General features: G+C 37.8%; 1 protein-coding gene across 4 annotated transcripts in view; it reads left to right on the forward strand.

Moving 5' to 3' along the window:
• Nucleotides 1–12,982, forward strand: part of gli1 (GLI family zinc finger 1) — a 58,298-nt gene that overhangs the window by 32,127 nt on the left and 13,189 nt on the right. For all 4 annotated transcript variants that reach the window (XM_023325364.1, XM_023325366.1, XM_023325365.1 and 1 more), the window contains exon 2: nt 12,607–12,716. In XM_023325364.1, the coding sequence (XP_023181132.1) occupies nt 12,646–12,716 (71 nt within the window). In that variant the 5' untranslated portion in view covers nt 12,607–12,645. The remainder of the gene's footprint in view (nt 1–12,606; nt 12,717–12,982) is intronic.

Genomic DNA, 12,982 nt, shown 5'->3' on the forward strand with positions numbered 1-12,982 from the left:
TTCCTCACTATATGTTCTTTAAATATATGAAAGGAGAAATAAATTACTTGCTTGTAGTTCTGTCACTTTTGCAATGATACAAAAGTTGTTTTTGGCAGGGATAGAAATATTCTGCACTGCAGAGTAGGGCTGAAACGATTCCTCTAGTGATTCGAGTACCTCGATTATTAATTATTAGTCTGGGTCTACGTCGTTTTTCGGGGGGCCAATAAGCATCGTTAAAATGACTGGCTCGATGCCTGGAGTACGGTAGGCTTTTCTCCTCCCGGAGCTGCTGCTTGGTGGCGGTTGAGAGCGAACAGCAAGGAAAAGCGCTGCAGGTGTATTTATACAGGTGAGCAGATAGACTGTACACCGCGGGCGGCCGCGCATTAGATAATTAACGTGAGTGTAACTTTATGGACAAACCGGAAAATTTATTTCACATCATCCCGGTCTCAATAAATGGGTGGCGGAGCTCGTCGTGGCGGCACACGACAGATGTGTTTCCGTGTGACGAACGAAGGTGTCAAACCCTGTTGCTAACATAAACTCAAAAGCTATAAATGGCACGGCAAGGTGAGAGTTCATCTATTTAATTGACTGAAGATGAACAAAAAGCTGGAGTATAGACATTTTTTAGTATTTGTGAGCCTGCCTCTTTATTATTAAATTGAATATAATTTCAGATTTTTGTATAACTTTTTTTATTATGAGTTAATTTTCTAAACTAAAGAAAAGTTATTGTTAGGGAAGCTGAACTGTGAAAAATTGGACTGATGTTGATATGCGATTGTAATACTGCTGTTATGTTAGATTTACCAATGTTATACATTATCTTTTTTATCCGATTACTCGATTAATCGTAAGAATAATCGATAGGTTACTCGATTACTAAAATTTTTGTTTACAACAGTCTTCTTGCAGAGAGACCTTTTAAAGTAGCGTATGCATTTTGCCATTTCAATAAATATTGTTAATACTCCCCTTAAAGTTAATGCTTTACTCCAATATCAAATAGTTGTTCCATTTTAAATAAAGATAACTATGAAGAAAAAAAAATACTGTTAGCTTGCATTTAGATATTTTAAAATGGTAATTAGTTAAAATATAGCCTGTTACTCTCATAAAGTACAAAGAAGTTAATTCATGAGCTTTTAATGGCTAGCTACATGAGGAATAAGAAGAAGGTTTGTGCAGTATGATCCTGAATGTGCTGAAATTTCTACCTCTAAACTCAGATGTACCACTTAGACATAACTTTTGAGACCTTCAAAGGTTAAGTTTGCATATGAATCTCCAGACTCCAGCAATATTTCTCCACCAGTACATTCAGTTTGTTGTCGTCTGCAGTCACCTGCACAGGAAAGACCTTTTAGAGCCGAGTGCAGAAAAATTATTCTTGGCCAAGCTCCAAGGAGCTCTCTCATGATTAGTCCTGTCTGTTTGGTTTTTTAAACTGTCTTTCCTGCGTCGTATGTCTTCTTGTTTCCTCTCCTTGAGAGCCTCTCAGCGCTGTGGTCACTGTGTTCGTCTAGTGGCCTGCAGACCTCGATGTCTTCTAGAGGGACTGAGCTGCGGTTTCTCCCACACACCGAATACAAACTCACTGGCACACATAAATACACAAATGCATGCCCATGTCATGTCTCTGTCTTTCTGTCTCTTTCAACTTTTTAGTCACACACATCCACCACCCTCCACCTCCATCTCTTGGAGGCCCTCTGTCTCTTTTTTTTTGTTCTGTCATTTCTCCACCTCTGCTCTCTGTCCTCATTTCCAGCTGTGTTATATGGCAAATGAATATACTGTAAGTACCAGCAGACTTGCTATAAATATGCCTGCCCACCCAAGACTGTTAAGATTATTATTTTTCTTATAATCACTGTGGTTTTTCTTTAAACCAGGCAGATTATTATCTGGTTTTTATTCACTACTCTGGATTCCAGTTTCAGAGTTTAGGTGCAGTCTTAAATGATTTTCTGCATGGAGAGTTTTACTTTTTGGCAGGGTTGGAAAAGATTGAAGAAAGCCTGTATTTGCACCACAATGCTACATTTGTAATGTAAAACTCTATATTTTCTTTCTTAAAACTGATGGTTGGGCTTTAATTTCTTTATAGATGGCAACATTTGTTTTTTCTTCAGCTGCCTTGGCCCACAGCTGGGAGCCAGCTGTGTGAATCAACCTTTCCTCATCTGCTTTATCCATCCATCCTTTCCTCCCTTCTGTTCCACTCCTTATTTCCTCTGTTTCCCGTCTTAAAAGGAGTTCAAAGCAATCCTCATAGTTTGAGCTTTACCTAGTTGACATGCTGACAGGCATGAGTTAAGCAGACGCAATGAAAGAAAGACAAGAACATTTTAAGCTTCGTAGACAGAGAGAAAAGAAACGTGTACATGGTTGCGTGGGTGTGAGTGTGTGTAAGATGGAGGTAAAGAGAGAGAGGAGGGCGGAGACCAGTAAAACCACCGGTATGTGGAGGATGGTGGGTGGGCGCCCTGGAAAGAGGACAGAGGAAAAGTTGGGATTATGAAAGAGTGAAGGAGCAGTGAGTTATGGGGGAGAGTTGTAGGATGAAGGAAACAGGCTCACATGTGTTGGTAGCTGCACATCTGTTGACTTGATAAAGCTGTTGGAGAACATCTGAACTGCCTTAGAGGAGGTGGAGCTACTCCGCGGCTGACGGTACAAATCAGTGCTTGTAGAGGCAAATGGAAACAATGAAAGGTGAACTGAACCTAATCCTAAAACAAACACAATCAGTTCACTGACTAATCAAACCAACAGTGACAAAACAGTAATCAAGACTCAGCAGCTAAGGCAGTTAATTGTACATTTGCACCAAAATTATGGTTTAGTTACAGTGTTCAGACCATAATTTACTGAGATGACGGATTAACCTTACACATATTATACAAAGGCTGTAGTGTAATATCCCTACAAGACAGAATGCATTGTGAAAGAATTTATAACATTTTAACTTTTTAATTTTTAAAGATTTTATCAATCAATCACATTTTAGCACATTTCAGCAGCAAGACATTTTAAAGTGCTTTACATCATAGCAAACACAGAAACACAATGCAACATAGAATCAACAATCAAAACACGACATTAAGTCAGGTTCCAGCAATAAATTTGTAATTGATTAGGTTTCAAATACAATCCTAAACAGGTGGGTTTTTAGTCGAGTTTGCATCCATAAAAGGTTTACCTGTTAAACCTCTACTGTGTTATATGGAACAAAATACCTATTGCTCTTTTTATTCCCACTCACGCTCACAATCACACAGTTTAAAACGATGTAGACAGCATTTTAATGAGCTTCTGGCACAAGGCTCCGTACACCTCCTTCATGGAATTTCGAGCAGGGACTCCGCCGTCCCTCACGGATATTTTTGTGCAATTCTATGGTACCTGTTAGTGTCTAGAATTTACAGGGTTTCCGTTACGCTCAATGACCCTCAGTCACTCGCCGTTTGATTTATGTGATGGAATACAAAGTAGTGCATCATTGTGAAGTGAAAGAAAAATTACATGATGTTTCATCAACATTTTTACATATAAAAATCTCAAATGGGTGGTGTGCATTTGTGTTAGTTAAATAGTTTATTATATTAAAGACATGGATGGGTGAAGAGTAAAAATGAAAAGGAGTAAAGTATGAAACCCAGAATTTCTAAAATTACCATAAAGGTTGAATTGCCGATAATTTATTGCATTATGCTAGCTAAGCTTAATGAAAGCTCTGACAGAGAGACAATTATACTATTTACATTGATTCTGAAAAGTCTCTATACCACTATTAATGAACATTTGTCTTGAACTGTTCTATCTTGGCTCCTTAAGCAAAGATGATTGATTGATTGATTGATTGATTGATTGATTGATTGATTGATCAAACTTTTTGTAAGCTACAGTGAGTTTCTGCAAGCTACTTTTTCCATAGCCTCTCCACAAATAGGTTGTGTACAAAGGATCACAATACGCTTTATAAAGCTGGACTGTCCGTGTGCAAAGATGTTAGAGACATAATCCAAAAGACTTTCAACTATAAAGGCAGAAAATGGTGCTTCCGCAACTGTTTCAGATTTTCATTTGGAAAACGTTTATATTTCTATCTGTGTATCTCCGTACTATTATTATTGGCATTTTGATGATGCATCTTCACTCAATGTACAGGTTTGATCTTCTGTTTCTGCCTGTGTGTCATGTTGAGGTGCTTTTGCTGAATCCCTCCTGAATGTCTGTCATCAGTCACTCTGACTGTGTAGCAATAAGGGATCAACGTTTCATTCTGCTGTTTTAAGATGGTGTGAGCCCCAGCTGTGAGACGGTCACCTCTGCTGCTTTCTCTGCCCAGACTTTCTCTGCAGAGAAATTAGACGGCAGATGCTGTGGTGATTGAAACTGGGATTATGGTGTTGACAAAAAGTAGTGAAGCAGTAGAGGTTTTTGAAGACTGAATCTTACAGCAATTCTGATAAACAGTAACTTTCCGGTTGAATAAAGAGTTTTGAAGTACTGACTCATTTTAGATTGTGACCCACAAACTAAAAGCCCAAGGTAATTTAAAGTACTTTAAAGGAAAACACAAAAAGAAGAGAAATAATGGAATCACAATTAAAAACAGAAAAACAAATTGTGGGTTCACCAAGTCTCCACAACAATCAATAGACTTTATCTACATGCCATAGTGCTTGAGAGAAATACCAGGAAAATATTTTTTTCTTTCCTACAGTCACAAATACAAACATCTGGGGTTTGCTAAGCTTTACTGAGACTTTAACTGGAATCATGGGTTTTAGTCAAATAAGTTCAACATTGAGTTTTCAGCAACAAACTCTCTGGATGAATCTTATATGTAGAAAAGCATCTCATGCCCATTGTTAAGTGTGTTGGAGAATCTGTGATATTGTGGGTCCGTTTCTTATTTAAAGCGCCTGGGGAAATTGATAGAGTACACAATGTCACGTTTTTTAAAAAATGGAATTGTTTTAATTTTTTTAAATTGTCAGGGTAAGATTTTGCTGCTGCAATAATGGAAAAATAATATTTTCAGCCTTTTACAGATTTTTACCAGAATTGTGATGTGTACTGAATGGCCAGCATTTTTTTTTTCAGAATATCTGCCTTACACTTGGTATTAAACCTCATAACTGCTGTTCATAATTGGATATGACATTAATCTTCCTTGCAGCAAGTCAGTGAGTACAGCTTATTGTACAGTACAGTACAGTGATGTCTCCATCCCTGTGGCCTTTCAGTGGTCACACCATTGGCCCCATCACATTACAGCAGCTGTGAGGAATTCACTCAGTCTGGGTAAAAAAGGGGGTAAAAAACACAGGGAAGGGTGAGCAGGGGAGAAAGACAAGAAAAAGAGGCGAGTGGGGGTTACAAAAACAAAGGCAGAACTTAAAAACAAAGTTTACCACTAAAGGAAAACAACAGGGCCAGAAAAGTTTAGTGTGAGAGGAGGGAAAGAAACAGGAGGGAGACTAAAAACGAGGTGGAATCTGAACCACGGTTGGCCGAGGGCCCGAGCCCCGCCTTCTCACCCCCTTCTTCCTCCCTCCAATGCTCTGTCTCCAGCGCTAACACAACAGAATCCCCCACAAACCCGGCCACATCAGGAACGGCTGGCTACATTATAGCTGCCATTATCGTCTCTCAAGTCATAACAGCCCGAGAACACCCACCTCGACTGCTGCTGCTCCTCCAGAAGGGGGAGGGGCGAGCGCGCAGGAATGAGCAGAGAGGGAATGAGGGAGAGGGTGGAGGCAGCGGGGGGAGACGAGGGAGAAGGAGATAGTTCAGAGATACAGAGCAGTGGAAAAGGCAGAACTAGGGGACGAAAAGGGAGGGAGGGGGTAGAAGGAGTAAAATACTTTGGGATGGGTGTTTACAAAGCATGCAGGCAGCTGCAGAGATGTTAGTCCAGATTTATTTCATCTATCTGGTATATGTAAAGGCTGACAAAGTAATATATCATTCACAGGACACACACATTTAGTTCTGAGATTTGAAACGATATGAGGTAAAGAGTAAAGAGCATTTTCACTATATGGTGCTTTTTTATATCAAGGAGAGTGGGAGCCCCAGTTTCGAGTTACACCCAAGAAAAGAGGAGCGTAGAGCCACATCAGACCTTTTGTCTGACACGACCAGTGACCTGTGAAAATGTCTGTCCTCTCTGGAGACTTCCCCAGAGGTAGGAGGACCCGCACTTTATGAGAATGTCACAAATGGTCCAGCAGGGCAAGCCCAAACAAAGTTTCTCTTTGTGTTACACAAACACAAACTATCACCTGAGAACTCAATCTGCTGAGGCACTATCGACCATTTGTGGTAAAGTCTAACAATCAGTTAAATTAAACAGGTACTGCTCTTTATTTTTAAGTTAGTAAACCAAAGGATGCTGATTTGCTTCCAGCTGCCGTAGCATAATAGAGGATGTAGAGATTACATAGAGGAGAAACAGTATTTCTATATATTATTCTTTTTGTTTCTTTTCTTCACTAAAACAATTGTTTCTGATCCAGAAATAATATAATAAAAATTTGCTGTAAATGGGATTCCCTCTCACTAACACTATAAGTTATGATAATTTTATACACATTTATTGAGCCTGTTCATTTCAGACTTCAGCGTTTTCGCCTTTCTGTCCAGAAGTTATCGAATTGGTAAGTAGACTTTAACTGTTTATCATTAATAAGCGCATAAATTCAGCTGAAGAAAACCACTTTTCTGGTTTGTTACAAATATTTCACAGGATGCAGCAAACATGTGGCAGATGAGATATAAACCTAAATTTAACTGTTTAGGCTATAAGAAAAAACACTGTCTGGGGCAAAAATGAATGATACCCTAAACACACCATCCTGACATTAAAACATGGTGGTGGCAGCATCATGAGTTTATTCATAGTTAGATGGAGGAAAATACAGAGCAAAATGAAGGAAAAGCTGTTGGAGTCTGCAAAACAATTCAGACTTCCAGCAGGAAAACAACGCTGCACATTAAGTGAGGGCTACAATGCCATATTTTAGGTCAGAGAATACTAATTTGTTAGAATTTGTTAGTTCTTCATTTCTCTTCCAGTCAAAATGAAGAACTAATTCTAATTGAGAATAATGTGACAAGACCTAAAAATCAATGTTAAAAATCTTACAGATCAGTTATTTTGCAAGGAATTGAAAAAAAAAAAACCCCAAATATTTCTGTTAATGAGTAAAGCTGGCAAAAGAGTATTGATTCAGGCAGGCTGAAGAGAAATGCAATATTTTTTCATTTCACAATTGCACTACTTTGTGTTTTTCTATCCAAATGATATACATTTAAGGCCATGGTTGCATTGGTAAGAAATGTACAAATGAATAGGGTGTGAATACATTGAATCTGAGTGATGAGATCCACTAGCTAACACAAAATCTTCAATTTTCATCCTCTGATTGGCACGACTGACTCACAGATTTGCATGGAGCTCAGTGAGAGATACAGACATAATGATAATAATGCTCTTTATGCCAATTTGTAACTTGGGGTCAGTGGTTGTGTAATGCACATGCAATCATACTAAAAAAAATTCACCTCAAGCAGCACAGTAAGTTTTCAGCTATTTGTCGTTTTTGGGCTGGGTGGTTTGGGGGAAATTCATGCAGTGTTACATCACTGACATGTCTAAGAAGTGAGGTTGGAACAGTGAAACTTCTATTTACAGTTAGTAGTGGAAAAGTTGGTTTTACTGGTTTTAAAGTCAAACTTTTTTTCTGTAAGAGCAGTGGTATATTGCCTGCATTCTAATAAAAGGCTTGGAACAAAGTCTTCTGTTGGTTTGTGTGAATTTTTGGAAAAATGAAAATCTGTGTTGTGTGCGCATTTGGTTTTTGGCATTTGTTGATTAATAGCCAATGTAAGCTGCTGCTGAGATTTATTGGGCAGTACCAAAATCAGGGTTTCTCTATAAGTAACCACCTTCAATTTATTCCACTATAAAATATTTTAAAGGATGAGAGCTGTAATGTGGGAAATTGATAAACTCCTAACACAGAAGAATAGATGCTGAAGTTAAGACAGAATATATTTCAATAAATAATTGGTTTTAAGATGTGCTCATCTAAGGCTTGTTTTTTTTAAATGAATTGCTAGCATAAATGTCACATTATACATTAAAAAAAGTTTTGAAATGATTTAGTCTGTTCCTATTTTATACATTCTGTATCTGTGTGTCCTGCTCTGGTCTGGGATGTTTCAGGGTTAGCGCAGGGTTTGAATGAGGAGGTTTTTGGGTGTAGACGGTGGCTGGACATCCTGTCCTCATCCGCAGCTTCTTGGTTTCTGCCCAGCTTTCTGTGATGCCACAGTAGAGAGAACTTGTTTGGTCAGCTGCCTGATTTATGGGCCTTGTTTTTTTTTTTAATATGCTGCTTCCCAATCTCTCTCAAATGCAGCACCACAGAGAGCCAACTCCCACAGAGTTTCTCACAAAATATGGTAGCGCAGCACTACGACACCTGTGTCAGCATGGTGCGTAAATTCATTCATCGGTGCATACTAAAATATACAAGACTCTTGAGTCATCCATCTTTTCCTTATAGTTTCCAAGGAGTCAGACTTTCTTGTCATCTTTTGTGGTGGTGATCAACCAACCTTTACACTTTCTGTAGTTTATTGCCTTTTTACTCATTTTAACTCTTTGACTTGATCATTTTCAGAAAAATATTGTTTTCAAGCTTAAATAATATTTAAACTCAATGGCTTGATGTGTCACATAAAACATGTTCACAATTCCTTTAAGTGAATCTGGGAAAATAACAAAAAAGGTTTTAAGATGTGAAATGAGATTATTTTGCCAACCAGGTGATTACCCAGTGGCACTAGCTCAGCTTTATTAATTATTTTTAGTCCCAAAACATGTTGCTTGGTTCTCTATTTGTCCATTATGCACAACTAGTGAAGAAGCAGCCAAAATCTACTTAAAAACTGCAGAAGTCCCACAGAAAGTCTACTATAAAATCAAGATTACTTTAAAACACTGCATAGTAAACTTTTACACAACATTATAATTAAATTTTCAGTGAATGCAGATACAAGAAAAAAATATACAATAAAATAAATCTGAAGGTTCTCACAAGGTTCTAAAGTTATGACAGAAACTTTCAATATTTCTGCCAGATCTTTTTCTTCCTCTTTTACTAACAGTACCGAAAAAGTGAGAGCTTCTCAGACTTTGAGCTTTTTCATTTTGCAAACGTTTTCTGCTCAAAAGAACATGTTATGTTAAATTAATTACAGAACAATCTGTTGAGTGTGTGCATGAAGCTGAATAACAGTAACATGTTCACACTTTTTTATACTTCACTCATCAGGGGAAATAGGGTTAGGCATATAAAAATTTCACCTTGCTTCTTTGCAGGTTGGCTCATACACTATGCAGATCTACCACCGTTTATCTACCACACACACTCAGACACACCCCTATATACATTTGCTAATGCTCTCTCTCCTCACACACATTTGCTACTGGGTTTACGCAGAATAAAGTGGTTCACGTCTCTGCCACACACACTCTTTCTTGCACATCCCCTGTAGGCTTGGTGGCCACTGGATCATTATGCAGCCCCCTGTTGAGACGAACAGCTGTGACTGTTGGGGTGTGTGTGAGTGTGTGCACGTTTAGGGCTGGGGGTCTCCCCATCATGGTATTTATTAGTTCTGGACAGCTGAGGTGCTCGGCAAGATCTCTATTTAGCTCTACAGGATAATTATCATGCACCCATCCAAAGGCTGTGCTGAATGTGCTCAATCAGTCTCAGACCGCACATGTGATTAGACACTTGCTAACTTTTGCACCAAATCTCCCCCTTGGTGACTTGTTGGGCGTAAATAGGTCCCTGCTGCCCTTTTAACACTTGTGCTGCCACATAAAGACTCTAACTATACAGCTTTAATCTGCATTAGACAGGAGCTCTCCCATTTTAGGTTGGGACCCATTTCACTAAAACTGAAGCGGTGTAATATTTTGTTTTCACATCCCACGTAAAAGGTGAGACTTCTGATGTGGTACATATAAAAATCAATTTTTTTCCTCCTTTTTTTTGGCTCTCTCCTTTTTTTAATCTTATTTGGTTCTAATTACTTTTTAAACACACACACTGCTGCTATTAGTGGCTACCCTGATGTGGTTGGATGTAATGAGCAGGTCTTTGTTCCAGAGGTCTCATGGCTAGAATTACCTTACACATACAATCCTGCTGAAAGATTCCCTCTCAATATTGGGCTCACACAAAAGCCTGTGTTGTTCTGGTCGCTTCCTCAATTTCTATTGCAAGCATATTCAGTTTTTTGTCCTTTTAAGGTTTTAAATGCTAAACACATGTTTGAAGCTTTGAACTGTATTTAGAAAAGCTAGATATAGTTCAATATTTGTTGTCACAGGCTTTCAAATAATCTTTATAACTGTCTCTGAGCAAACTGGTAACATAATGACACAAGGGTGAAAAATACAGTACATTTATTTAAAATAAAGAATTTTTTTATCATCTTGTTTGCAGTAATGTTCAATTAAATTCAAAACTACTTTATTAATCCCCATGGGATTACATTTTCTTCAGTTTGAGTTGTTGTAGATGCTTATGTCTGCCAGCAGGAAAAATCTAGTGTAGCAGTCGGTGCTACAGCTATTCTGAATAAGTTTCTGACTGAAAACATTCTTTTGATGTATAACAGTCTCATAAAAAGGATGCACAGGGTTGTTTGTAATTTTCTTGATTTTATTAAGAATCTTTATTTGTACAATATTCTGTAGATGTTACAGAATACATCTTATTTATATTAGAATTGGCATGCTGTATGTGAGAGTTACCACATAGCTTCTGTAAAACTGCATTTTTCTTTTATTTTAAGCTAGTCTTAGTTTTAATATTATCATTTAGGCCAATAAACATGAAGAAATCAGTATTTGTGTGTTTGAGTGAATGTAAACATTTTTTAAATGCAAGATTTCTAAGACGTTGCGAATATTTTCTGATTTGCTTAAAGTCTTTCATTCTTTTGCAGTCTGAATGTGTATTAAAAATCTTTGTTCATTTCTGTTGTCTTTCTGACTCTCACTGACACTGAATGAAGTTAGTGTTAACTGTTCCTCAGTGACTGTAATGAAGAGATCTTCATTATTGGGACTATTTGACTCTAATCACTGTATTGCATTTTTTAAAGTATTTTTTGCACTTTATTATCAAGCACTTTATTTAGCACTGCACTTTAAGCATAGATTTGCACATCAATAACAATTTGCACACAAGAAGTTTTAATTGTATTTATTGAGTATTTTTAGAGATTAGCATGTAGCCTTTTGTTCTGGGCTCTGCACAGCTGCTCCTCATTGACGAGTGAGGTGGTTGCCTGTGGAGGGAGGATAATTGTTACTCAGAGCAATGAGCTACTGGTGGGTAAAACTCAGCAAATGTTTGTGCATAATCTGTTAGGTGTGGAGTGCTAATGTAGAGTGACTCACCTGTCTTTTCTGTGTCCTCTCCAGGGTGTTTGGACAAATACTGCACCAGGGGTCCAGACACCATATATAGTCTCTGGGAGAGGCCATTGAAAAGTGTGGGTGTGGGGGGATTGTTTATGGGTTTTGTGGTGTTTCATATGGTGTAATGATAAAACATAAAATATTTATAAAAAGTAAATGGAAATGTTTGTATTTAGTAAAAGGTATTTTAATTAAATAAGTGGATATTGATGAATTGAGATTCCCCTGTGAATTAAAGGTGGTTTGATCCGTCACAGCTGGGACTATTTAAGACTGCAATTTCACCTGTGAAGTGTTGTTGATTCTGTGTGAAGAATAAACCACTGCTGTTTTCCACCTGACTCTGCCTCAAAGCTTCATCCTCACTGTAAAATCCAACTGCGAAAGGCTACCTTGTTACAGTGACAGTGTCTATGCTAGTAACAGCAAACTGATTTGAAAAAGCTACGATTTTTACATGAAAATGAGCTGATTCAAACTACCAGTCAATTTCTTGATAGCAATAGCTTTTGTAAGATGATTTCATATCATTTATTTATTCACCTACACTTTTTGTCAGCTTGTTTATTCAGCAAAAATTAATTATAGTCAATACTTTTATTAATTTTACCAATTGTTCACTTACAAATTGTGTATTATCACCCCTTGGTCATAACAAGGATGTATCAAATGCAGAGAGAACAAACTGCTTAATTTTGCCTCACTCAATTTTCTAAAAGCTGCTAAAGTTTAACTTATTGCTCAAGTTCTGTATGCTTTTGTTTATGATTTATAAGCTTCGAAACCTTTTCCGTCTAAATTTCTCTTTGTGACTTACACATGAGTGATGGGCTTAGTATTTTAAACTAACTGTTTAAAATAAGCATGACTCAAGCTCTGCAGAGTTTATTTTCTCCTTAAACTGTTTTTCTTGGTTTAGTCTAGTCTGTTATTAACATCCTACGTATGTTTTTTTTTTTTTCTCCAACCACAATTGTGTGTATTTGGCCTTTTCTTTCTGGTGGAGTTTAGTTTTGTTTGCTTGGGTTGGGTTTGTTTATGTTTCCTCTCCTCTGTCTAACCTTGTCCTTGTCTCTGCGTTGCAGGTCCAGGCTGTAAGGGGAGCAGTCGGTCTCTGAGCTCCAATGCCAGTGGACATGCAGCCACATCAGGGGCTGTATTACTATGAGACCTCACCCAGCCAGCCCTCCAGAGGGTAAGACAGCAGAACTGCTCACAGAAACTTTGCAAGTCATATTTTTTGTTTTCATGATCATGTATGCAAATCCTCATGTGTTCATGGGTTCATACTCTATTAATTATTATCTAACATACCTCAACATGGCTCAGTTAGCAATGCACACTAGAAAGATGTCTTCATTACAGATGTATGAGCACATCTGTAAGGTGATATGATATGAAGAAAAATATTTAGACCTTCCATGTTTTGATTCACGTAGCAGGTATCAGTAATCTAATGCA

Source organism: Xiphophorus maculatus, chromosome 20 (genome assembly GCF_002775205.1).
Source record: "Xiphophorus maculatus strain JP 163 A chromosome 20, X_maculatus-5.0-male, whole genome shotgun sequence".
NCBI classification, from domain to species: Eukaryota; Metazoa; Chordata; class Actinopteri; order Cyprinodontiformes; family Poeciliidae; genus Xiphophorus; species Xiphophorus maculatus.